The sequence below is a fragment of the Mustela lutreola genome, chromosome 8 (genome assembly GCF_030435805.1).
Source record: "Mustela lutreola isolate mMusLut2 chromosome 8, mMusLut2.pri, whole genome shotgun sequence".
NCBI lineage: Eukaryota > Metazoa > Chordata > Mammalia > Carnivora > Mustelidae > Mustela > Mustela lutreola.
The window spans coordinates 142,073,671-142,096,492 of NC_081297.1; the positions used below are offsets into that span (position 1 = coordinate 142,073,671).

Here is a 22,822-nt window from a genome sequence, read left to right on the forward strand (position 1 = left end):
AAAAAAAAAAAAACACACACACACACACAAAACTTGTGTGAGGGGCACCTGGGTGGCTCAGTCAGTTAAGTGCCTGCCTTCTGCTCAGGTCACAATCTCAGGGTCCTGGGGTCAGGCCCCCAATCCAGCTCCTTGAACATCGGGAGAGTCTGCTTGTCCTCCTCCCTCTGTCCCCACCCCTGCTTGTGGGCGCGCGCTCTCAAAAAACAACAACAACAAAAAAAACAAAACACAAAAAACGCGTGGTGGCACATTATAAAAAGCATTTAATCCAGCAAGGCAAAAAATTAAAATATGGGTAATACCTAATGCTGGGAACAGTGTGGGAAAAGTATATGATTTCGAGGGCAATTATCTAATATCTGGCAAAGTACTAAATGTTCCTACGTTTTGGCCAGCAAACTTACTTCTAGAAATCTATCCTCCAGAAGGACTTGCCGCGCACCCCTTTACTGTGCCTCAGCTTACTCATTTCTAAGCCAGGGATGATAGTACTTACCTCAGTGGGTTGCTGTGACGATTAAATGAGTACACACACACACACAATGTCTGGTACTCAAGTATTTAAGTGCCAATTCTTGCTTTTGTCTTAGTACTTTGGTACTGTTCACTCAACGTTTCCCCAAAAGACCAATAAACCTCCAAGTGTCTACCTACCAGGTAACACACCTACCAGATAACACACACCTCCGGGAAATGAGACTGCATTACTGTTTGTCTCAGAGTAACCCGTGGGACCTTATTAAAATGAGGGTTTCTGGGCCCACCCTAAACCGAAGAGAATAACCGCGGAAGCACCACGACTCTATACTTGGACAAAACTTCCCAGGTGTTTCTGACTTGGCGGAAAGCCGAAGTCCGCCGGCCAGGAGGGGTCGCTCTTCCACAGCGCTTCAGCCTCCGGCTCCCGGAAGAGTACCTCTGTCCGCCAGGGCCTCTGCACTTGCCTCCTCTTTTCCGCTTCCGGTGTTCCCCTGCAGCCATGGCCGCCGCCGCCGCCGCTGGCGGTCCCGGGGCGCCCCTGTCCCCGGACGAATTGCTTCCGAAAGGCGATTCCGAGAAGACTGAGGAGGAGTTGGAGGAGGAAGACGACGAGGAGGTACTGGGGCCCTGTGGTGTGGGGCGGGGTGCGAGGTTACGGGCGGGCAGCGGCCCGCCCGGGGGTGTGAGCTCCGCGTGCTGCGGGATTCGGACGAAGGCGCGTCGCGGAGCCCGGAGAGGTCGGAGGGGAGGTGTCTTCTCCGGGAGGCGGGGTTAGGGCCCCCAGTGGGTCGGGGCGGGATACCCTATCCACACGGGGTGGTTGCTATTGCTTCGGTGAAGACCCGCGCCGCCTCCACCACAGCTAGATGAGACCCTATCGGAGAGACTGTGGGGTCTGACGGAGATGTTCCCAGAGAGGGTCCGGTCCGCGGCTGGAGCCACTTTTGATCTCTCCCTTTTTGTGGCTCAGAAAATGTACAGGTAAGGGACGAGGGCAAAGACGTTGGGGTGTTTCTGGGGTGACTGAACGAGCGTGGGCTTTCAGAGTAGGAGGCGGGAGTTGGAGGCCAGCCTGCCACTTAGATCGGAGTGACCTTGGGCTGGTGGGGACCTTAACCTTTCTTGGTCTCAATTTCCTTTCCTTAAAGTGGTAATTCCTATGGGACAGGGTCGTTGGGAGGATCGTTTCACATCATGTGAGGTAGTTACTGTGCTGTATAAGTAGCTTTGTAAGAACACAGAATCTTAGAACTGCTGGCATTAGATAAACAGCCAGCAGAACTGCCGGTCTTGTTTCTGGTAGGAGTATGGTGCAAGGGTTGGGTGGAACATGCCTATCAAAAACATGGGAGTGTGAGAGCTTTGGTTGCTGGTTCCTTGGTGAAGCAATCTGGTTTTGTGTCTGGCTGCCATGCTCACACTCCCTCTGCAGGTTTTCCAGGGCAGCCTTGTGGATTGGGACCACTTCCTTCATGATCCTGGTTCTTCCTGTTGTTTTTGAGACGGAGAAGTTGCAAATGGAGCAACAGCAACAACTGCAGCAGCGGCAGGTGAGCCCAGCCCCTGGGTAGACCAGCAGTTCTGGGTTGAGATTGGGATCCAGCCCCTGCTCTTTTACGAACCACACTGTGCTCACTGGTGTGTGTAGACCTTGTCTGCCCTGTCCGTTATGGTGGAAATGTGATCCCTAGGCTTGTATGATGCCTTATACCCTTCCTTTTCTTTTTCAGATACTTCTAGGGCCTAACACAGGGCTCTCAGGAGGAATGCCAGGAGCTCTACCTTCACTTCCTGGAAAGATCTAGATTGCTACTGCTAGACTTGTCTAGATGGGACAAGTTTGAAAATTCAATAGTGTTTGAACTGCTGATTATTTGGATTTTTTTTTTTTTTTTTTAAACTTTGGCACATTGATCTATCTAAACCTGGTGGGGAGAATTCTCCCCAGTGTCTCACAGAGACTCCCAACTTGCAACTGTGCCCTCCACGTTGTCCCATTTCTTCTGTTCTCACTCTGATACCAGAACGCAGCAGTGCAGACGGTTACTCCAGCTCTGGCCATCCCACCCCTTTCACTAAATCCCTCATGACCAGAAGATCTCACTGTCCCATTGTGGCATAGGAACTGACGCCACTGGGAAGGATATCCCCATGACCATTTTTGTTTTTAAGCATGGAGATGTTGGGAAGGGACATGCACACGATATGAAATACATTATGCGTTACAGCCATAGTGTAAAGCAGCCACTGTGAATTTCTATGTCGGAAAGGAGGGAGGGCCGGGCAGCAGTTGCAACCATAGGATGGGGACTGTGGAGGACAAAGCAGGAGCTCATTTCCTCTGCCCATTTTGGCTATGAGAGACCTGTGTGTCTGTCTAAAAAAGAAAACAAAGTAAGTGCTCACTTTTTGTATTTAAATATTAAAAACGATTCCAATGGAAACTGTCATCTATGTACTTGTGATCCACACCTCGAAATCACTTATTCAGACTGGTCCTCACATTTCCTCTCAGCTCAGCTATCACCCATCTTTTAACAGTTCGACCCCTCACTGTCCAAGTTAGTCAAACTTGCAAAAGTGAAAAAGGGGTTTCATTTCTGGCCAAGAACCTCTTAATAGTAATCTCTGTCCTAATTCAGGCCATGATTTTCAGATCCACAAGGGACTGGGTCCATGTACTTGTACAGTCTACAGGGACACAGTCATGAAGGATTTATAGGGAATGACATAGTACTGATTTCTGGCCTAGGGAGGGAAGAGTAGCAAATAGAACTTTTTTTTTTTTTTTTTTTAATAATTGCTGCACTGAGCTGATCATGAATCCAGCTGTAGCCCTGTCTTTGAACTTTGCAGTTTCTCCATTTAACAAAAATTTCTATTAGTACTGTGCTCTTAACAGTACTGAGCCTTTTGTGTTTATCAGAATATTACTGTACAGTTTAGGGGATAGTACTATTCCTATTTTACAGAGGAGCAAACAGTCACAGAAATGTTAAGTAATCTGCCAGACTGCCTAGGAAATGCTGGATCTGAATTCATACTCAGCAGGCCCTCTGCTTTGTGCCCTTCACCTTGTTAACCAGAGAAAAACACTAGTCACTTGTCAGTGCTGGTAAAGAAAACTTGTACTTAAATTGGGATTCCTCAGATAGTTGAGTTTAGTTTTTGTAAACTGAAAAATGCGTCAGGCTTTTGAACCAAATCCCGCTAGGTGAGTATCTTTTCTGGGTTTTTGAAGCGAGAGATTTGACCAAAGCACCATACAGCTCTAAAAGATGGCTTATGATGGTAGTGAGTTTTTCTTCTATACATCATCATACTAAAGTTTACTTTTTTTCTTTCCACATACATAATTACAGAATTCAGGCAGACAGATGTGATTTATGTACGGAGTTTTCCATTTTTAATATTTGGTTAAACAAAATACATCTTTTGTAAACAAACCCAGCACAAGGCCAACAAAAAAAAGGAATAAAAGCAAAAAAAACAAAAAGCCTAGGGTTGCCCCTTATTGGGCATCAGGGTCAGGCCTGCCCCCTTCCTTGAAGTGGGCTTTTTGCCCTTGGGCATCAGCATGGGTCCCTGTTCCTAAGCACCAAAATTGGATATGAACAGAGAAACCAGCCCTGAAATGTTTAAGCGTCTTTGCATATCCCGTTGGCTCATGGACTCCCAAGTGCACAGGGACTCCTCTGAAGTGCCATTTGCACAGGCCCAAGCAGATGGGTGGAGAGGAGTTTCCCCCTCCTCCCAGGAAATGGCTTACTATCACTGACAGTGCCCATGGACCCAAGGTCCTGCTTGTGACAGTCAGGTTGGCTGTAACTTCTGGCTGGTGGTGGTTGGAATGTCATTGTGCAAGGGTAAGGAGCTCCCTGTGGTGCCAAGCAGGTCTGGTATGGAAAACGGTGCAGAAGAGACTGCAGCGAGTTGCCAAGGTGTGATGCAGTAGCCGCTTGGTGGTCTCAGTTACTCAGCATAAAAAACGGCCTCGTTGGATTGAAGATACATGTGCAGAAAAAGTGCTGGTGTAAACATGCACTCCAGTCACAGTGGGGAGAAAGCCTCAGCTTCATCCTGTTAAGCTTGCTCAGGCTTGACATGCAAGCCCCAGGCTGGCTTTGCTGCTGGAGAGACGTCTGGCCCGTGGGGGCAGCTTTCAGACCCGCCAAGACCACCCATGTGGAAAGGGCAGACAGGCCGTCTCTGCCTGTCCCCCTGCCTTGAGGCAACCACAACCACCCTGGTGACACCCAATGTGGTGGGATACTTCCCCTCCCCTTCTCTTGTTTTCCAAAGTTACAGGAGAAAAGTGGGCTACAACTATTTAAAGAGGTAGGGGGTGGATGGATTCTCGCTGATTTGTAAAGGAAACTAAATAAAGATGACGAGTCCAGGTGCCATACGTATTGCGCGTAAACACCCAACTTGAGGATTCTGATTCTTGTCACCACAGTGACTCGGAGCCTAGGCTTCTGCCAATTCTAGCCGCTCTTAATCTCTCAGGAGCTTCTTTTTGTAATACTTTCCTCACTCAACTTTTTGTCTCAAACTAGTGGAAGTGGATATTGAGAACAGACTCAGGCGTTTCCTGATTTTGCCAGTGTGTGTCAACTGGGAACACTGCCCTCTGGCCTGTCTTGTGCCCCAGAGGAAATTAGTGTAGTGAAGTGGCAGGGACAATGCTGGGGGGAGGCGACAGGCCCTCTGCGCCTGCCCCAGGCTGCCTTCCACCACAGCCTCTTCGGTATCTAGCTCACCCTGTCATACTAGGATGTCGCAGGATTCAACCACCCGACATGGAATACTAGAGAGTGTTTCATTAGAAAACCTGAAGGATGGCCAGGAACCACCCTCAAAAATGGGGGTAATGGGTGGCCTTAAGGGTTGGAGATGGCATGCTGTACCACTGCTGGGGTTTTGGAGATGGTTTCCTGAGAGGACCTCATGCTCTGGGTCCGTCCAGCCAGTCACATGGGCTTTGCACGTCCTGTGTCTCCAGATCAGGAAAGGGGAAGTAGAGGCAGCATCTCGAGGTGTCACAGCAGCAGTGCACTCCAGCAGAGCCTCTGTCAAGTTCTCACAGGAATGGCGAAGATAAGCTAGGACCCACCTTTCTCCTCTCAAATGAAGCAAGGGTCTTCCACAGGTTGCCCTAAGCCCACAGAGCTCCTCCCTTCCTGTCCCATGTCATGCTGGATGGTGGTTCTCCTCACAGCCCACATGTCTGTCTGTCCTACAGCACTGTCACATCTGAGGGGGAACCCAGTGAGATGTTTGGGGAAGTGGCAAGGGCAGACCCACTGCAGAGGCCACAGCACATGACAGAGGACTTGGGGGGCCGAGGTGAGGGAAGGTTGGGTAGCACTGCGTTACACGTCGGCCCTCCAACTCTGACGGGCCTCCACCTCTTCCGGCACCACCAGCAGGAGTTCACAGTTCTTTCCTCGCAAGTGATGTTTGAGAAATTTCCTACGGGAACAAAAGTAGATGAGAGAGAAAATGAAATGCTGGTAAAATTGCACATTCCAGTCTCGGGGCCATGTGCTCCCCAGTGACCTCATTTATGCCCTTGGCAGTCCTCCGACCCTCTTGGAGGGATCTGTTCTTACACGGTTCCACATGTGGCTCCCCCTTCAAGCTGCCCAGCTCATTTCTGCCCTGAATTTCCACTCCTCCTCATACAACTGCCACCAGCATCTATTCTGTGAGGAACAGAGCTGCCCCAAAGTAATCAAGGGACTTCTCATTGTTTAACAAACAAACAAATAAATAGCTGCTTCTTTGGTCTCAGGAAAATTTAGCCCTCTCCGGTCTAAATGTCTGTCTGCCTTCTTCTGAAGTGGCAGCTAGACCACCCCAGTTGTCCAAGCATAGACAATGTTCCGATGCCAGTCCCACCAGATCAGAAGCCAGCGTTCTGGCTGCTGGAACGTCTCTACCAAAGGGACTTCACACCCTCACGAGCCATCAAACAAACAGGTCTTTCAAGTCTGAGACCCTGATTCTAAGCAGGGTGGGGAGAGGATCCAAGGAGCTAGGATTTCGTCTCCTTTGTCAAATAACCAAAGATGGGCTCAACTTTCCCAACACAGCAAAGGAAGGAGCCCGGCCCACTCACAACCGCTACCTGAGCTCGCTCTCGCCTCCAATCCACTCGGGCATCTTCAGTTTGGAGTCGAGGTTGTAGTAGGCACCGCCCACCTCTCGGACACAGATCCAGTGCTGCCTTTGGAGAGGCAACTTCAGTGGACCCCAGCACAGGCTGGAGGGCAGGTTCATGATGAAGCCCATGACATTCGTGAGAGCAATGGCACTGACATCCCTGCAGGAGAGAAACAGCGTCAGTTCCCCGAGGTTCCCGTCAGAAGCACCTCCCCACTCATGCCTGAGTGCTGGTTCTCATCAAGGCGAGCCTGGTTCAGATTACCTGCGTTTGTCCCACCAGACAGCTTCATAGCCTTTGGTTTGAAGTGCTGCCATAATGACATTCACATCGTAGTTCCCATTTCCCAGCATACTCTTCTTGTGGGGGGTCACCATGGTGTTTGGAGACAACCTACAAATGTGAAAGGAGGAGGGCTAAGATGTGTGGGTTGTCCAACCCCTCCTGCCCGGCACTCCACGGCACCATCCACCACCGCCCCTGGAAGCTTCTGTCTCCCATTCAGTACAAGGTAACCACTTTTTTACTCAAGTATTATAGTCTGGGCTCCTACCGTCCTCCTAAAGATTACCCTTCTTTTTATGCAGAACATTTAACTCAGCAGCGGTGGGGCCTACGTGCTGTCATTCAGAAAGTCAATGGACCCAAACCATGTTCCACGAGAGGTCTCATTTATGAACCCCCAGCCCACCTACTTCTGCAGTCTTCCTCCTTGCTGATCTTCCTGCCTTAGTATGGCCATTTTATCATTAGAAAATAGTAATTGACATTTTCATTTGCATGGGGAGTATTTGTTGCTACTCTTTTCTTTTACAGGTTTTGAAATTTTTTGAATTTAAATTCAATTAATTAACATCTAACATTATTAGTTTCAGAGGTAGAGTTCAGTGATTCATCAGTCTTATATAATACCCAGTGCTCGTTACATCACATACCCCCCTTAATGCCCATCACCCAGTCACCGCATCTCCCCACCCCTCCTCCCTCCAGCAAACCCTCAGTCCACTTCCCATCATCAAGAGCCTCTTATGGTTTGTCTCCCTTTGATTTCACCTTGTTTTAGTTTTTCCTCTCTTCCTCTATGATCTTGTTTTGTTTCTTAAATCCCACATATAACTGAGATCATATAACTGTCTTTCTCTGCTTGACTTATTTTGCTTAACATAACACCTTCTAGTTCCATCCATATCATTGCAAATGGCAAGATTATTTCAATGGCTGAGTTGTATTCAATTCTATATACACACCATATCTTCTTTATCCATTCATCTGTCGATGGATATCTGAGCTCTTTCCATAGTTTGGCTCTTGTAGACCTTACTGCTACATCTGGTAGACATTGCCATTAACATTGGAGTACAGGTGCCCCTTCACATCACAACACCCAGTAGTTCAATCGCTCGGTTCTGGGGTAGTTCTATTTTCAACTTTTTGAGGAACCTCCATTTTGTTTTCTGGAGTGGTTGCACCAGCTTGCATTCCCACCAGCAGTGTAGGAGGGTTCCCCTTTCTCCGCATCCTTGCCAACACCCGTTGTTTCCTGACTTGTTAATTATAACCATTTTGACTTGTGTGAGGTAGTATCTCACTGTGGTTTTGATTCTATTTCACTGATGCCGAGTGATGTTGAGCATTTTTTCATGTGTCTGTTGACTATTTGTAAGTCTTCGTTGGAGAAATGTCTGTTCATATCTTCTACCCATTTCTTGATTGGGTCATTTGTTCTTTGGGTGTTGAGTTTGATGACTTCTTTATAGATACTGGATACTAGATATTTGCAATTATCTTCTCCCATTCTGTGGGTTATCTTTTTGTTTTATCTTCTATCTTTTTGTTTCCTTTGCTGTGCAAAAGCTTTTTACCTTGGGGTGCCTGGGTGGCTCAGTGGGTTAAAGCCTCTACCTTCAGCTCAGGTCATGATCTCAGGGTCCTGGGATTGAGCCCCAAATCAGGCTCTCTGCTCAGGAGGGAGCCTGCTTCCTCCTTTCTCTCTCTGCCTGCCTCTCTGCCTACTTGTGATCTCTGTCAAATAAATAAAATCTTTAAAAAAAAAAAAAAAAAGCTTTTTACCTTGATGGACGTCCTAGTCATTCATTTTTGCCTTTGTTTCTCTTGCCTTTGGAGACATGTCTAGCAAGAAGTTGCTGTAGCCAAGGTCAAAGAGGTTACTTCCTGTGTTCTCTAGGATTTTGATGGATTCCTGCCTCACATTTAGGTCTTTCATCCATTTGAGTTTATTTTTGTGCATGCTGTAAGGAAATGGTCCAGGTTCATTCTTCTGCATGTGGCTGTCCAGTTTTCCTGACACCATTTGTTGAAGAGACTATCTTTTTTCCATTGGACATTCTTTCCTGCTTTTTCAAAGATTAGTTGACCATATAGTTAAGGGTCCATTTCTGGGTTCCCTATTCTGTTCCACTGCCTATGTGTCTGTTTTCAGGCCAGTACCATACGGTCTTGATGATTACAGCTTTGTAATACAGCTTGAAGTCTGGCATTGTGATGCCACCAGCTTTGGTTTTCTTTTCCAATATTCCTTTGGCTATTTGGGGACTTTCCTGGTTCCATACAACTTTTAGAATTACTTTTTTCAGCTCTGTGAAAAATGTTGATGGTATATTAATACAGATTGCACTGAACGTATAGATTTCTCTAGATAGATTAGACATTTAACAATATTTGTTCTTCCAATCCATGAGCATGGAACGTTTTTCCATTTCTTTGTGCCTTCCTCAATTTCTTTCATGAGTGTTCTATAGTTTTCTGAGTACAACTCCTTTGCCTTTCTGGTTAGGTTTATTCCTAGGTTATCGTATGGTTTGGGGTGCAATTGTACATGGGACTGATTTCTTAATTTCTCTTCCCTCTGGCTCACTGGTATACAGAAACGCAACTTATTTCTGTACATTGATTTTCTATCCTGCTCCTTTACTGAATTTCTGTATGAGTTCTAGCAATTTTGGGGTTGAGTCTTTTAGGTTTTCCACAGAGAGTATCATGTCATCTGCAAAAAGAGTTTGACTTCTTCTTTGCTGATTTGGATGTCTTTTATTTCTTTTTGTTATCTGATTGCTGAGGCTAGGATTTCTAGTACTGTGCTGAACAGCAGTGGTGACAGCAGACATCCCTGCTGTGTTCCTGACCTCAGGGGGAAAGCTCTCAGTTTTTCCCCACTGAGAATGATATTCACTATGGTGTTTTTTTTTTTTTTAAGATTTTATTTATTTATGTATTTGACAGAGAGATAGAAAGAGTACAAGCAGGAAGAGAGGCAGAGGTAGAGGCAGAGACAGAAGCAGGCTCCCTGCCAAGCAAGGAGCCTGATGCGGGGCTTGATCCTGGGACTCCGGGATCATGACCTGAGCTGAAGGCAGCCACCCAATCAACTGAGCCACCTAGGTGCTCCCGCTATGGGTTTTTCATAGATGGCTTTTATTGATATTGAGATATGTATCTTCTATCTCTACATCTTGAAAAGTTTTAATCAAGAAAGGATGCTGAACTTTTGTCAAATGCTTTTTCTGCATCTTGCGACAGGATCATAAGGTTCATTCTTATTCTTTCTTTTGTTTATGTAGTTTATTGCATTGATTGATTTGTGGATGTTGAACCAACCTTACAGCCCAGGAATAAATCCCACCTGTTCGTGGTGAATAATCCTTTTAAGAGAGTCTGGAAGTTTTCCTTCCATTTTGGTTTTTTTGAATCAGCTTCAGAAGAACAGGTATTGATTCTTCTTTAAATGTCTGGTAGAATTCCCCTGGGAAGCCATCTGGCCCTGGGTTCTTGTGTGTTGGAAGACTTCTGACTACTGCTTCTATTTCCTTGCTGGTTATGGGTCTGTTCAGGTTTTCCTCTTCCTGTTTCAGTTTTGGTAGCTTATACATCTCTACAAATGCATCCATTTCTTCCAGACTAATTTGTTGGCATATAATTGCTCACGATACGTTCTTTTTTTTTTTTTTTTAAAGACGGGGAGAGAGAATCTTTTTTTTTTTTTTTAAGATTTTATTTATTTATTTGACAGACAGAGATCACAAGTAGGCAGAGAGGCAGGCAGAGAGAGAGAGAGAGAGAGGAGGAAGCAGGCTCTCTGCAGAGCAGAGAGCCCGATGTAGGGCTCAATCCCAGGACCCTGGGATCATGACCTGAGCGGAAGGCAGAGGCTTTAACCCACTGAGCCACCCAGGCACCCCTCACGATATGTTCTTATAACTATTTGTATTTCTTCAGTGTTGGTTGTAAGCTCTCCTCCTTCACTCATGTGTTATTTGGGTCCTTTCTCTTTTCTTTTTGTAAGTCTGGCCAGGGGTTTATCAATCTTATTCCTTTTTTTTTTTTTTTTTTAAGATTTTATTTATTTAACACAGAGAGAGAGAGAGAGATCACAAGTAGGCAGAGCAGCAGGCAGAGAGGGGGGAAAGCAGGCTCCCTGCTGAGCAGAGAGCCTGATGCGGAGCTTGATGTCAAGATCCTGAGATCATGACCTGAGCTGAAGGCAGAAGCTTAACCCACTGAGCCACACAGGCGCCCCATCAATCTTATTAATTCTTTCAAAGAACCAGCCCCTACTTTGTTGATCTGTTCTACTGTTCTTTTGTTTTCTATTTCATTGATTTCTGCTCTAATCTTTATCAATCCTCTTATCCTGCTGGGCTTAGGCTTTTTTTTTTTTTAATACTCTTCTTTCTCCAGCTCCTTTATGTGTAAGATTAGGTTGTGTATTTGAGACCTTTCTTGTTCCTTGAGAAAGGCTTGTGCTGCTATATACTTCCCTCTATATACTTATATACTTATACATATACTTCCCTCTATATACTTCCCAAAGGACTGCCTTTGTTGCATCCCAACATTTATTTTCATTTTCATTTATTTCCATGAATTTTTAAAATTCTTCTTTAATTTCCTGGTCGACCCATTCGTTCTTTGATAGGATGCTCTTTAGCCTTCATATATTTGAATTCTTTCCAAATTTTCTCGTGTTTGAGATCCAGTTTCAAAGCACTGTTGTACAAAAATATGCAGGGAATGATCCCAATCTTTGGCACCAGTTGAGACCCGATTTGTGACCCAGTATATGATCTACTCTGGAGAATGTCCCATGTACACGTGAGAAGAATGTGTGTTCTGTTGCTTTAGAATGGAAATGTTCTGAATATATCTGTGAAGTCCATCTGGTCCAGTGGGTCATTCAAAGCCACTGTTTCCTTGTTGATCTTCTGCTTATATGATCTGTCTATTGCAGCAAGCAGAGTGTTAAAGTCTCCTACTATATTATTATCAATGTGTTGCTTTAATTTTGTTATTAATTGGTTTATATAACAGGCTGCTCCCATGTTAGGGGCATAAATATTTACAATTGTTAGAACTTCTTGCTGGAGAGACCCTTTTATGATGATATAGTGTCCTCCTCATCTTTTGTTACAGTCTATGTCTGATGTAACGATTGCCATGCTTTATTAGCATGATAAATGGTTTTCTACCCCTTACTTTCAATCTGTAGGTGTGTGTGGGTCTAAAGCGAGTCTCTTTAAGATGGCAGCATATTGATGAGTCTTGCTTTTTTTTTTTTAATCCAATCTGATATCCTGTGTCTTTTTTTTTTTTTCCCCAAGATTTTATTTATTTATTTGACAGAGATCACAAGTAGGCAGAGGGGCGGGGGGTTGGGGGGAAGCAGGCTTCCCACCAAGCAGAGAGCCCAATGCAGGGCTTGATCCTAGGACCCTGGGATCATGACCTGAGCTGAAGGCAGAGGCTTTAACCCACAAAGACACCCAGGTGCCCCTCCTGTGTCTTTTGATTGGAGCATCTGGCTCATTTACATTCAGAGTAACTGCTGAAAGATATGAATTCAGTGCCTTTATATTACCTGTGAAGTCACTGTTTCTGTATATTGTCTCTGTTCCTTTCTGGTCTACTTTAATTTTGGGCTCTCTCTTCACTTAAGGGATCCCCTTTAATATTTCTTGCAGGGCTGGTTTAGTGATGACAAATTCTTTTAATTTGTTTGTCCTGGAAACTGTTTCTCTCTCCTCCTATTTTGAATAACAGCCTATCCGGATAAAGTATTCTCGGGTGCATATTTTTCTCATTTAGCACCATGAATACATCATGCCAGTACTTTCTGGCCTGCCAGGTCTCTGTGGCTAGGCCTGCTGCCAGTCTAATGTTTGTATCCTTGTAGGTTACAGACCTCTTGTCCCAAGCTGCTTTCAGGATTTTCAAGTTTCACTATGTTGGGGTGCTGATGTATTTTTCCTGAGTTTGAGCGGGGGTTCTCTGTGCCTCCTGGACTTGAATGCCTGTTTCCTTCCCCAGATTAGGAAAGTTTTCCAGCATAATTTACTCCAGTATACTTTCCACACTATCTTCTTCTGGGATCCCAATTATTCTAATACTGTTTTGCTTTATGGTATCACTTATCTCTCAAATTCTCCCCTTATGATCGAGTAGTTGTTTATGTATTTCTCAGCTTCTTTATTCTCCAACATTTTGTCTTTTATGTCTCTAATTTTCTCTTCTGCCTCATTTATCCTAGCAGTTGGAGCCTCCATATGTGACTGCATCTCATTAATAGCCTTTTTTATTTCAACTTGATTATATTTTAGTTCTTTTATTTCTCCAGAAAGGGATTCGCTTGTGTCGTCTATGTGTTTTTCCGAGTCCAGCTAGTATAATCATTACTAACTCTAGTTCCCACATCTTACATCCATACTGATTAGGTCCCTGACAGTCAGTACTGCCTCTTGTTCTCTTTTCTGAGGTGAGTTTTTCCTTCTTTGTCATTTTGTCCAGGAAAAAAAACAGATGAACTAGAGAAAAAAATACTAAAATGGCAACAAGGACACCAGAGAAGTACATACTAAACAAATCAGGAGACCCAAAACTGAAGAAAAAAAGTTAAAATTAAAAAGGAAAGAGAATATAATCAGACAGATGAACTGAACAGAGCAATACTTGGGATCCTGTGTTTATTTTGTTCTGTTTGTTAGAAAACTAGATCCCAAAATTGTAAAGAAAGAAAAACAAAAATAAAGTTAAATACAATGAAAGAACAAAATGTAATAATCATAAAAATGAAAATTTAAAAAAAGAACTGATAAAATAACTGGCTGAAAAAGGAAAGAGAAAAAAAATTAAAATTGAAAGACTGAAGAATCCTGAGAAATACCCATGAATTCTATATACTATTTTCCCCTAGCCCCGGCATTTTGCAGTTCTGTGTCATCAGTAAACTTGGTCTTAGCCAGACCTTTTTGCTCATTTCTTTCAGGGAGGGTCCTGTTGCACTGATTCTCAGGTGTCTTTGCCCCAGGTGGAAATGCACCACCCTTGCCTAGGGCCAGGCTAAGTAAATGGATTGCTCTCATAAATGGATTGCTCTTGGTGTCTTTTGTTCCCTGAAGGCTTTCCATGCAGCTTTAGAGACAGAATGAAAATGGTGGTCTCCTAATCTCTCGACCTTAGTGTTGAGAGACCCTGGTTTTGAGAGCTTGGGGCCTCACTACTCAGTGAACCCTCAAGGAAAAGCAGTCTTTGTCTGCACTCCATGCTCACCCAGTTTGTGACCAGGAGTCTCTGTCTCAGGTACACGACCTGTTTTTGAGTCCCCAAACCCTGCAGACTCTTGCGGTGCACACCTGCACCTGCTCCTCCCCTGGGGAGGAAAGGGGGAGGGTCTTGTCTAGGTTCTGCTGCTCACTGGGCCCCTGCTTGGAGAGCGGTCAGCTGACTGTGCTGCGGTTCACGGTTTATGGCAATCCTGGGCTCACTGACTGCAGCCAGCTTCCCCACCCCATGCCCGGAAGCTCTGCGGCACTCAAGCACCTCTGGTCTTCCTGGGACCCCTGAGACCACACTGTCCCAATAGGATTCCTGCTCACCTTGCCACACAAGCATCTTTCAGGCAGCAACACCCCTCACTGGAGCAGACTTAAAGTTCTGATTCTATGCTCCGCTGCCATATCACTCTCCTGGGCCAGCTTACAGAGGCTCCCTCCCCCCATGGTTTATGTTCCCATGTATCGCCCCGGATTCACTTCTCTGCATCTCTTAACTTGCTGAAGGCGGTCACTATTCTACTTGTAGAGTTGCAGCTACTCTTCTTAGATCTTTAGTTGAGTCTGCAGGCGTTCAGAATGGTTTGACAGCAGTCTAGCTGAATTCCTGGGACCAGATGAGACTAAGGTCTCCTACATCTCTGCCATCTTGGACTCGCTCCTTTTTTTTTTTTTTTTAAACAGTTTAGATGCCTTCTATTTAAGGCTGGCACACTTGGTAATCATTAATCCTTAAACACTCCAAGGCATGCAGAGGCTCAGGCAGGTAACATAAATGTATGAACTGGAGCCAAATTTAAAGCAGTAGGAAGTTGTAAGGCCTATATTAAACCGGAACATATAAGCCACCTATAGTATTTCAAATATACTTGTGTATAAAATGATTGAATAAAAAAATTTAAAGACAATTAAAACACAACTAACTGGGGTGGGGGGAGGGGAAGAATGTACCAAACAAAAGTAAACTTGCCCACCCACCCATAAGTCATTTTCAGCCAGGCCTTATTAGCCTTCAAGTCAAGGCAAGGACAGCAGCTCTAAAGGTGTTTCTGGTCCTGTGATTTTGCTTTTACAGGCTTGTCACCTAGGACTGAGGAAAGGCCATCTTGAAGGATGGGGTAGATTGCTTCCACCTTGGTGTGAAGGGGAAGGGAAATTAGGTGAGTTTCTCAGGAATAAAAGTCCAGGAGGCTGTTAAGAGCCATCTTTAGGGGCGCCTAGCTGACTCAGTGGGTTAAAACCTCTGCCTTCGGCTCAGGTCATGATCCCAGGGTCCTGGGATCGAGCCCTGTATTGGGCTCTCTGCTTGGGGGGGAGCCTGCTTCCCCGTCTCCCACCGCCCCGACTGCCTTTCTGCCTACTTGTGATCTGTCAAATAAATATTAAATCTTTTTTTTTTTTTTTTTTAAAGAGCCATTTCTAGAAGAGAATCATGACTAGGTCAACTCTAAACACTCAAGAAATCTTACAAAAAGTTTTTTTTTTTAACTTCTTGATACACAGCAAGCATATTATTTTTCAAACATAAAACATATCCTTCCACTGCTTAAACCCTCCAATGGCTCCCAAAGCACTTAAATAGTCTAGGTTACTTCCTCTCCCTGCAAGGCCCTCAGAACACTGCTGACCTCAACCCCACTTCTTTTAACACACACACACCCGCTCCCTATGACTTTAACACACAAAACTCCTTCTTGGCACCCCTGGGTGGCTCAAATGATTAAGTGTCTGCCTTTGGCTCAGGTCATGATCCTAGTGTCCTGCTATCGATCCCCACGTTGGGCTCCCTGCTCAGTGCAGAGCCTGTTTCTCCCTCTCCCTCTTCCATTCCCTCCACTTGTATTCTCTAGCTCTTGTCTCTCTCTCTGCCAAATAAAATAAATAAAATCTTAAAAAAACAAAACAAAAAACCCTTCCCACCTGAAGACCTCTGCACACTATTTCAGCAATGTGGAATGTTCTTCGTGCCAGATCTACGCTTGGTTCGCTCCTTTATTATTTGAGTCTCAAATGCTAGTGCCTTAGAAGCTTTTTTTGACCACCCGATCTTCAGTTTCTTCCAGGCACCGTATTTTATTCCACCTGCTTTAATTACAGCCCTCGTTACTACCAGACACATCTGCTTCCCACACTAGAATGACAGCAGGGGCCTTGGGTATCCTGTTGGGACTCTATCACCAGGACCCAAAGAGAGCCTGGCATACAGGAGTTGCTTAAGAAATGTTTACTGAGGGTGCCTGGGTAGCTCAGTGGGTTAAGCCTCTGCCTTCGGTTCAGGTCATGATCCCGGGGTTCTGGGATCGAGCCTCACATCGGGCTCTCTGCTCAACACAGAGCTTGCTTCCCCTTCTCCATCTGCCTGCCTCTCTGCCTGCTTGTGATTTCTCTCAAATAAACAAATAAAATCTTAAAGAAAAAGGAGAGAAATGTTTACTGACATGTTTGCCATGTTTACTCTGCTACCCTCTCTCTTTGTAAACACTGGTAGCAGACCCTTAAAAAGAGCTCGTGTGCTTGTCTCCAGAGCTGGCGAAGAAGGGGATCAGAGGACACTAAACTTCACTCTGCAAACCAAATTGTATTTTACTGTAACAATAACCGCCATTTATTGAAAAATTCCATGCCATGCCCAATGCAAGATGGTTTTTTGTGTATCTCATTTAATTTCCAAAATAACCCTATGAAATTATAAATTATTTCTATTTCATAGGCTTAAGAGAAATTTTTTTTAAGATTATTTATTTGTCAGAGAGAGAGAACGGACAAGCAGGGGAGCAGCAGGTAGAGGGAGAAGCAGGCTCCCTGCTGAGCAAAAAGCCTGATGCAGGACTCAATCCCAGGACCCTGGGATCAGCGTTAGCTGAAGGCAGATGCTTAAACGACTGAACCACCCAGGTGCCCCCATTTCATAGGTTTTATTTATTTATTTTAAAAGATTTTATTTCTTTATTTAAACAGAGAGATCACAAGTAGGCAGAGAGGCAGGCAGAGAGGGGAGGGGGAAGCAGGCTCCCCGCTGAGCAGAAAGCCCAGGCAGGACTCAATCCCAGGACCCCTGAGACCATGACCTGAGCCGAAGGCAGAGGCTTAACCCACTGAGCCACCCAAGCACTCCAATGTCCCACGTTTTCGATCTCAGATTCCAACCCTCTCTGTTCTATTCCCATTCACTCTCCCCAAAATGGAGCTTCCTTGCCCCATATCTGAGCTTTCGAAACAGGCTGCTAAACTGATCTCCTTGTTCCGAAACTCCCCTTCCACCAAGTCACCTATATGTTCCTGCCACATTCCCCAAGTCACCATTTCACTCTCCAACGCAGGAACTGCTGCTGCAGCCCGCTGCCCACTGGCTAACTCCCACCCTCCCCACCCCCCCCACCCCCCCCCCCCCCCCCGGGCCTGCGTTCTCCTCTCCTTGGGCTTTTAGTGCACTTCAGACACCATGACCACGCGGCCTGTGTTCTTTCATCCTGTTTCCTGTTCCAAGCCAAATGCGAAAGCTTCTTCAAGGTCAATGTCACATCCTACCTCTTCCATGGAATCCTTCCTGGCTTCTGTGTAGAAAATACAGGGAGATGGGGAGGACCACACACTATCCTAGCAAGCAGCACCAATACTAACTGCGATTTAATGCTCGTGTCTGCTGGCTTATCTGCAACGATGGGCATAATCCACACCTTACACGACCATTAAAGAATTCCGTTCTCTCACTCATGTCCGACCAGAGAGCACAGGGGATGGCTCTTCTCCTCTCTTAGCCCTCACAGCAGAGCACTGGCAACTGAATAAACATGTGTTGGCCTAGATGACATCACTCTAGGGAATGCGGAGAATGGCCTCCATCTCATTCCTAGAGCGGGCATTCAAGCCAATGGGGTCCACCCAGTGTGCCATCACTTCTACTGAGCTATAACCAGGTGCCCACTGTGTCAGCTACTCTTAAGAGCTTTATCTCTTGGGGCACCTGGGTGGCTCAGTGGGTTGAGCTGCTGCCTTCGGCTCAGGTCATGATCTCGGAGTCCTGGGATCGAGTCCCGCATCGGGCTCTCTGCTCAGCAGAGAGCCTGCTTCCCTCTCTCTCTCTCTGGCTGCCTCTCCGTCTACTTGTGATTTCTCTCTGTCAAATTAATAAAATAAAATCTTTAAAAAAAAAAAAAAAAAAAGAGCTTTATCTCTTAATCCTTCCAGCAGTCTTAAACAGAATGTAACTCCACTGGGTTAACAAGGAAGCTGAGGCACAGTGTGGCTACAGTGACTTGCACAGCCCCATGCAGCTGGTGAGTGCCAGAGCTGTGCTCCACCTATACATTCAATGGTCTCCCAGCGAGTTCGACAAACTGGTCCCACTGACCTCCATGGCATCCATGATTTTCTTGAGACTCCTTGGCAAACTCCCTTTCACGATAGCCGTCGTGATTTGGATGGAAGTTCTGGACTAGAAAGCAAGCCTCTCACTTCTGTCAACAGCCACAGGTTGGAGCCACGGGATTTGAAGTGATCTCCAAGTAAGAAGATGGGCTCCAGGCCAGGTCTCACTAATGCCAACGCCCTCAGCTGAGTTCCTGGTCCTCCCTCGTGGTTATTCCCGTGTTTGGCTATGGTGAGGGTTTCAGATTTAACAAAAAGGAGATGTGGAGACATTCATCAAGATTCCTTTTCTCTCCTAATTATTATTTTCCTCTTATCAGGTCTCAAGAAATGTGACCTTAGAAAGTAGGTCTCAGAACTTCACCATGTGTCTTTGAATTATTAAATATATAAAGCGCAGATTACAGGGTCCAGTACATCAATGTACTCTGTACGTGTTGGCAATGATGATGATGTGTTTGCCTGGCCCGTGGACAAAATGATTTAAATCTCTAGAGGTGAACACTCTACACCTTTTAGCAATTTACCACCACCACACCTTTAAATGTGGCTCCTTCCACATGCTCGGGGACCTTTTAATGGGGAGGCTGGACTTCTCTGTGGTGGAAGAATGCTGGTTGTTCACCAATATCTAAAATCTCTTGTCCCTTTAGCTTGCATTAGACTTTACCAGGGTACCGACCTTGTTTTCATCTATTTAGATTTTAACAGCTTTTTTTGGGGGGGGGAGGGGGGTAGAAGGCATACCTAACTACAAGAACGCTTAATCACTAAACAATTGAGATGAGTCTAGTGAAAATGGTTTGAGGCTGAGGATTTTCCAAACAATTCAGCAAAGCTGCTACTACATCATTTGACTTCTACATCCTTCCTTTTTCAAAGCACAGGCACATACAGGATGAGATGTGCGAGATTAAGACATCCACATCTGTATAGCTGCATGATGATGCCTGCCCAGTTTCTGAGCTTTTCTCGAATTTCACATATTGAAAACTGATCCTTTTCAAACCAGTGACCTCTTCTGCCATCATTGTGGTTGTGACCACTATGTTCAAATCCTGGACTGACTGCCACCTTGAGTCCTCTCTTCCGCATCCCCATGCTGCTGGGCCACTGGCTTTAGCTTTTCCTCAGTCCCTACTCATTTCTGTTCCAAACATGAGTCATCTCATATCCACAACGGTACTGAAACTCCACCCTGCTTTTGTATTTCTCTGCTTTTATCTGGCTAAAATCCGACTGCTCAGATGAACGTCCTCTCTACAGCATTTGTCAACATTTTTCTCCCACTTCTCCCATTATCAGCCCCATCTTCAAAAGAGCATAAAACCTTGTATCTGGGAATTTTCAATTATCTGGTTTAACCTGCCAACATTACTATTGTTTCCATTAAGATCCAAAGAGATCATCTTTTCCCTTTCAAACAGCTCTCAACTCCGGGGTTCTAACTTCACTCAAGTTCATTCTCAAGGTCTGGTCAATGTAGAGCTCTGGGATGTACTTAGCAGCTGAGTGCTGTTCAGTTTTTCTCTACGGTGCCTAGCAGTGCTTGGCATGCAGCAGGCCGCCAGTGAATGTTTGTTTATAAAATTCCATCTTCTCTTCCTCACCTTTTCTCCCTTTCCTCTCTCCTCTGATCCCTTTCATGCATCTTTGTTTCTATTTATCCGTACCAAATGTTTCCATACAAAATGCTCTACACAGAATTCCCCCTCTGGAGCGGAAAATGAGTACCTTTTCTTAAGTACTGGTCTGCTATTACTTTGAAAGATGGATCTTTACCTTGTGCTGATAGTAAATTGGAGAGTGTAGTGCCAATTTGCTAGTTTTAGTAGCCAGGAATAGAACCTGGTTCCATGTGAGTGTTTAGCAAATACTCAGCATTCTTTCATTCAGGGAAAACACAACTGAAAGAGTTATCCACAAACAACAATTATCCACAAACAGCTTATAATCATAGTCCATATCTTTAGACCCAGGCCCAACCTACGAGCAGGGGGAAAGGATACCGATGATACTATTGCTTGATGTGCCGATACTCAGGAGGTAGCAGAGCAGGCACTGCAGAACTAATTCTCAAACCCTTTGATAAAAGAATTTTAGGGGCACCTGGGTGGCTCAGTGGATTAAAGCCTCTGCCTTAGGCTCGGGTCATGATCCCGGGGTCCTGAGATGGAGCCCCAAATCAGGCTCTCTGCTCAGCGGGGAGCCCGCTTCCCCCTCTCTCTCTGCCTGCCTCTCTACCTACTTGTGATCTGTCAAATAAATAAATAATATCCTTAAAAAAAAAAAAAAAGAATTTTAGAACATCAAAGTAGAGAGAGAAAAAGATGAATTTCTATTAACCTGTCAGGCAGCATTTAACAAAATGGGTAAAAAAAAGGCCATCGAGAACGAAGCAGAAAGGGAAAGAGATCTAGAGAATAGGCTTCAAATCATAGTTTTGCTACTTAGAAGCCATTTGGAAAAACTACCTGACTTTTCTGCCTGTTGCTCTATCAGTAAAATAACTGCTGGGGAGGGCTATACGAAGCAACCCGGAAAAGCACCAAGGCCACCACAGAACCTCATAGAAAAACTAATCACTGTGTATAGCTGAGCACCTTCCTTTATAAAACCCACAGCATTTCACCTCTGATGAGAGGTGACAGTGTGTACAGATACCCTCCCCCTTCCAGACTGTAACTAACCTCTTGGGGGCAAGACTTGAGAGGCCTTACAGCATAGTGGTCAACAACACAGACACAAACCTGAATTCAAATTCTGCTCCATCTCTTGTCATGTTACCTCAGACAAATCACTGCACTTCTCTGAGCCCTAAGTCCGTGAAATGGAAACAGCACATTTCCATGGGATCCCTGAGGGGATTACACAAGATGACACAACCGAGGGATTTAGCACTGTGCCTTCCCTGTGTAAGTGACCGAGAGTGACTATTTTCCCCATCTCTGTGTCCCTTACACCTGCTAACAACATCTAGCTAATATTACCTGTTTGAAGGTTCCCACCCACAGAAATTCAGAAATAGCAAGAAGTGTAAAAATGCCAAGGAGAAGGGGTCCCCTACCTCTGGAAAATCTCTTGCAGCGTTTCCCGGGTGAAGGCATTGCTGTCCTGGAAGACGTTATTGAGGGCATGCAGGGCACAAAGCTCCCTGCGCTGTTTCTCATGGTAGATTTGTGGGGGTGCTGCCTGGGGCAGCTCCAAAGATTCAGATTTGGCCTTGTCTCCTTTCCATGGCACGCAACTCATGTTTTCGTTTTAGGTTCCAGAGAGGGCTAAAAACACCCCACCCTTCCCTCCAGAGGAAGAATGTAAGCTTCTCAGTCTTTACAGGATTCCTGAGGTCCACCTTATTTTCTGATGTCCATGATTTATGCTTTGTCACGGAGAGAAAGGTTGGAATCAAAAGGAAAAACAAAAATCCACCTCCATCAAAAGAAAAGATCACTTTTGGATTAGTGTTATTTCGCCACCACTGTCAAAGTGCAGAATTTTAAAAAAATCATAGAGGATCTAAGACCCTGTTTCCCCTCTCCCCCCTCCCCTTCAAAAAACAAAACAAAACAAAACCCACAATTTTCTTGCCGTATTTTCCTCTCTGCAAATGCCAACCAGGCCTCAATGCAGGAGGATTGAACGGAATTGGTCACATCGCTCCTTTTCTTCCATTTCTTTCAAACCGCAAATGCCACAGACTCAGGAGACAAGGCCTAAGGTGGTGGGTAAAACGCACAATTCGAGCAGCTAGCGAGGGCCGGCCAGCGTGGGATCGCGGGCCGAGCTGGGGCCTCGGGGCCGGCTCTCCATCCCCTCGGGTGCGGTGGGGCCCCGCAGGGCGCGGGCCGAGGCGGGGGCGGCTCCCTCGGAGGCGCGGACTCTCACCCTCTCGCCGCGGCCCTGCGGAGGAAACAAGCCCCGATCAGCTCCTGCGGTCGGAGACACCGCCGCGGAGGACAAGGCTGGCGGGGTAAGTGGCGGGGCGGGTCCGGCCCCAGCCCGAGGGAAGGTCCTGCGCAGCGACTGGCAGGCCCGCGAGGGGTGGGGTCGGGCCCACCCGGCTCGCCCCGCCGCCCACACCCCAACTCCCCGCCCGTCACGTGAGTGCAAGCCGGCACGCCCTCCGCCGCTGCCCCCACCCGCACCGCGGGTCGCCCCCTCACCGCTGCCGGCCGCCACCTGGCGCTGCGGGCCGCCACCTGGGCGGCGCTCGGGCGGGCGGGCGGGCAAGCGCGCTCAC

The 22,822-nt window shown here is 46.0% G+C and overlaps 2 protein-coding genes across 2 annotated transcripts; one reads left to right on the top strand and one right to left on the bottom strand.

Annotated features, from left to right (window-relative positions):
• Positions 1 to 939: 939 nt before the first annotated feature.
• Positions 940 to 2,716, top strand: TOMM22 (translocase of outer mitochondrial membrane 22). Its single transcript, XM_059187000.1, has 4 exons — positions 940 to 1,099; positions 1,346 to 1,464; positions 1,916 to 2,033; positions 2,214 to 2,716. The coding sequence occupies exons 1-4, from the start codon at positions 983 to 985 to the stop codon at positions 2,286 to 2,288; spliced, it is 429 nt and encodes a 142-aa protein (XP_059042983.1). The 5' UTR covers positions 940 to 982; the 3' UTR covers positions 2,289 to 2,716.
• Positions 2,717 to 3,861: 1,145 nt separating this feature from the next.
• Positions 3,862 to 22,153, bottom strand: JOSD1 (Josephin domain containing 1). The gene is made up of 4 exons (XM_059186999.1): positions 21,650 to 22,153; positions 6,917 to 7,045; positions 6,617 to 6,811; positions 3,862 to 5,958 (listed from the first exon to the last, which is right to left on the bottom strand). Exons 1-4 carry the CDS (start codon positions 21,832 to 21,834, stop codon positions 5,859 to 5,861), a joined length of 609 nt encoding a protein of 202 aa, XP_059042982.1. The 5' UTR covers positions 21,835 to 22,153; the 3' UTR covers positions 3,862 to 5,858.
• Positions 22,154 to 22,822: the final 669 nt, after the last annotated feature.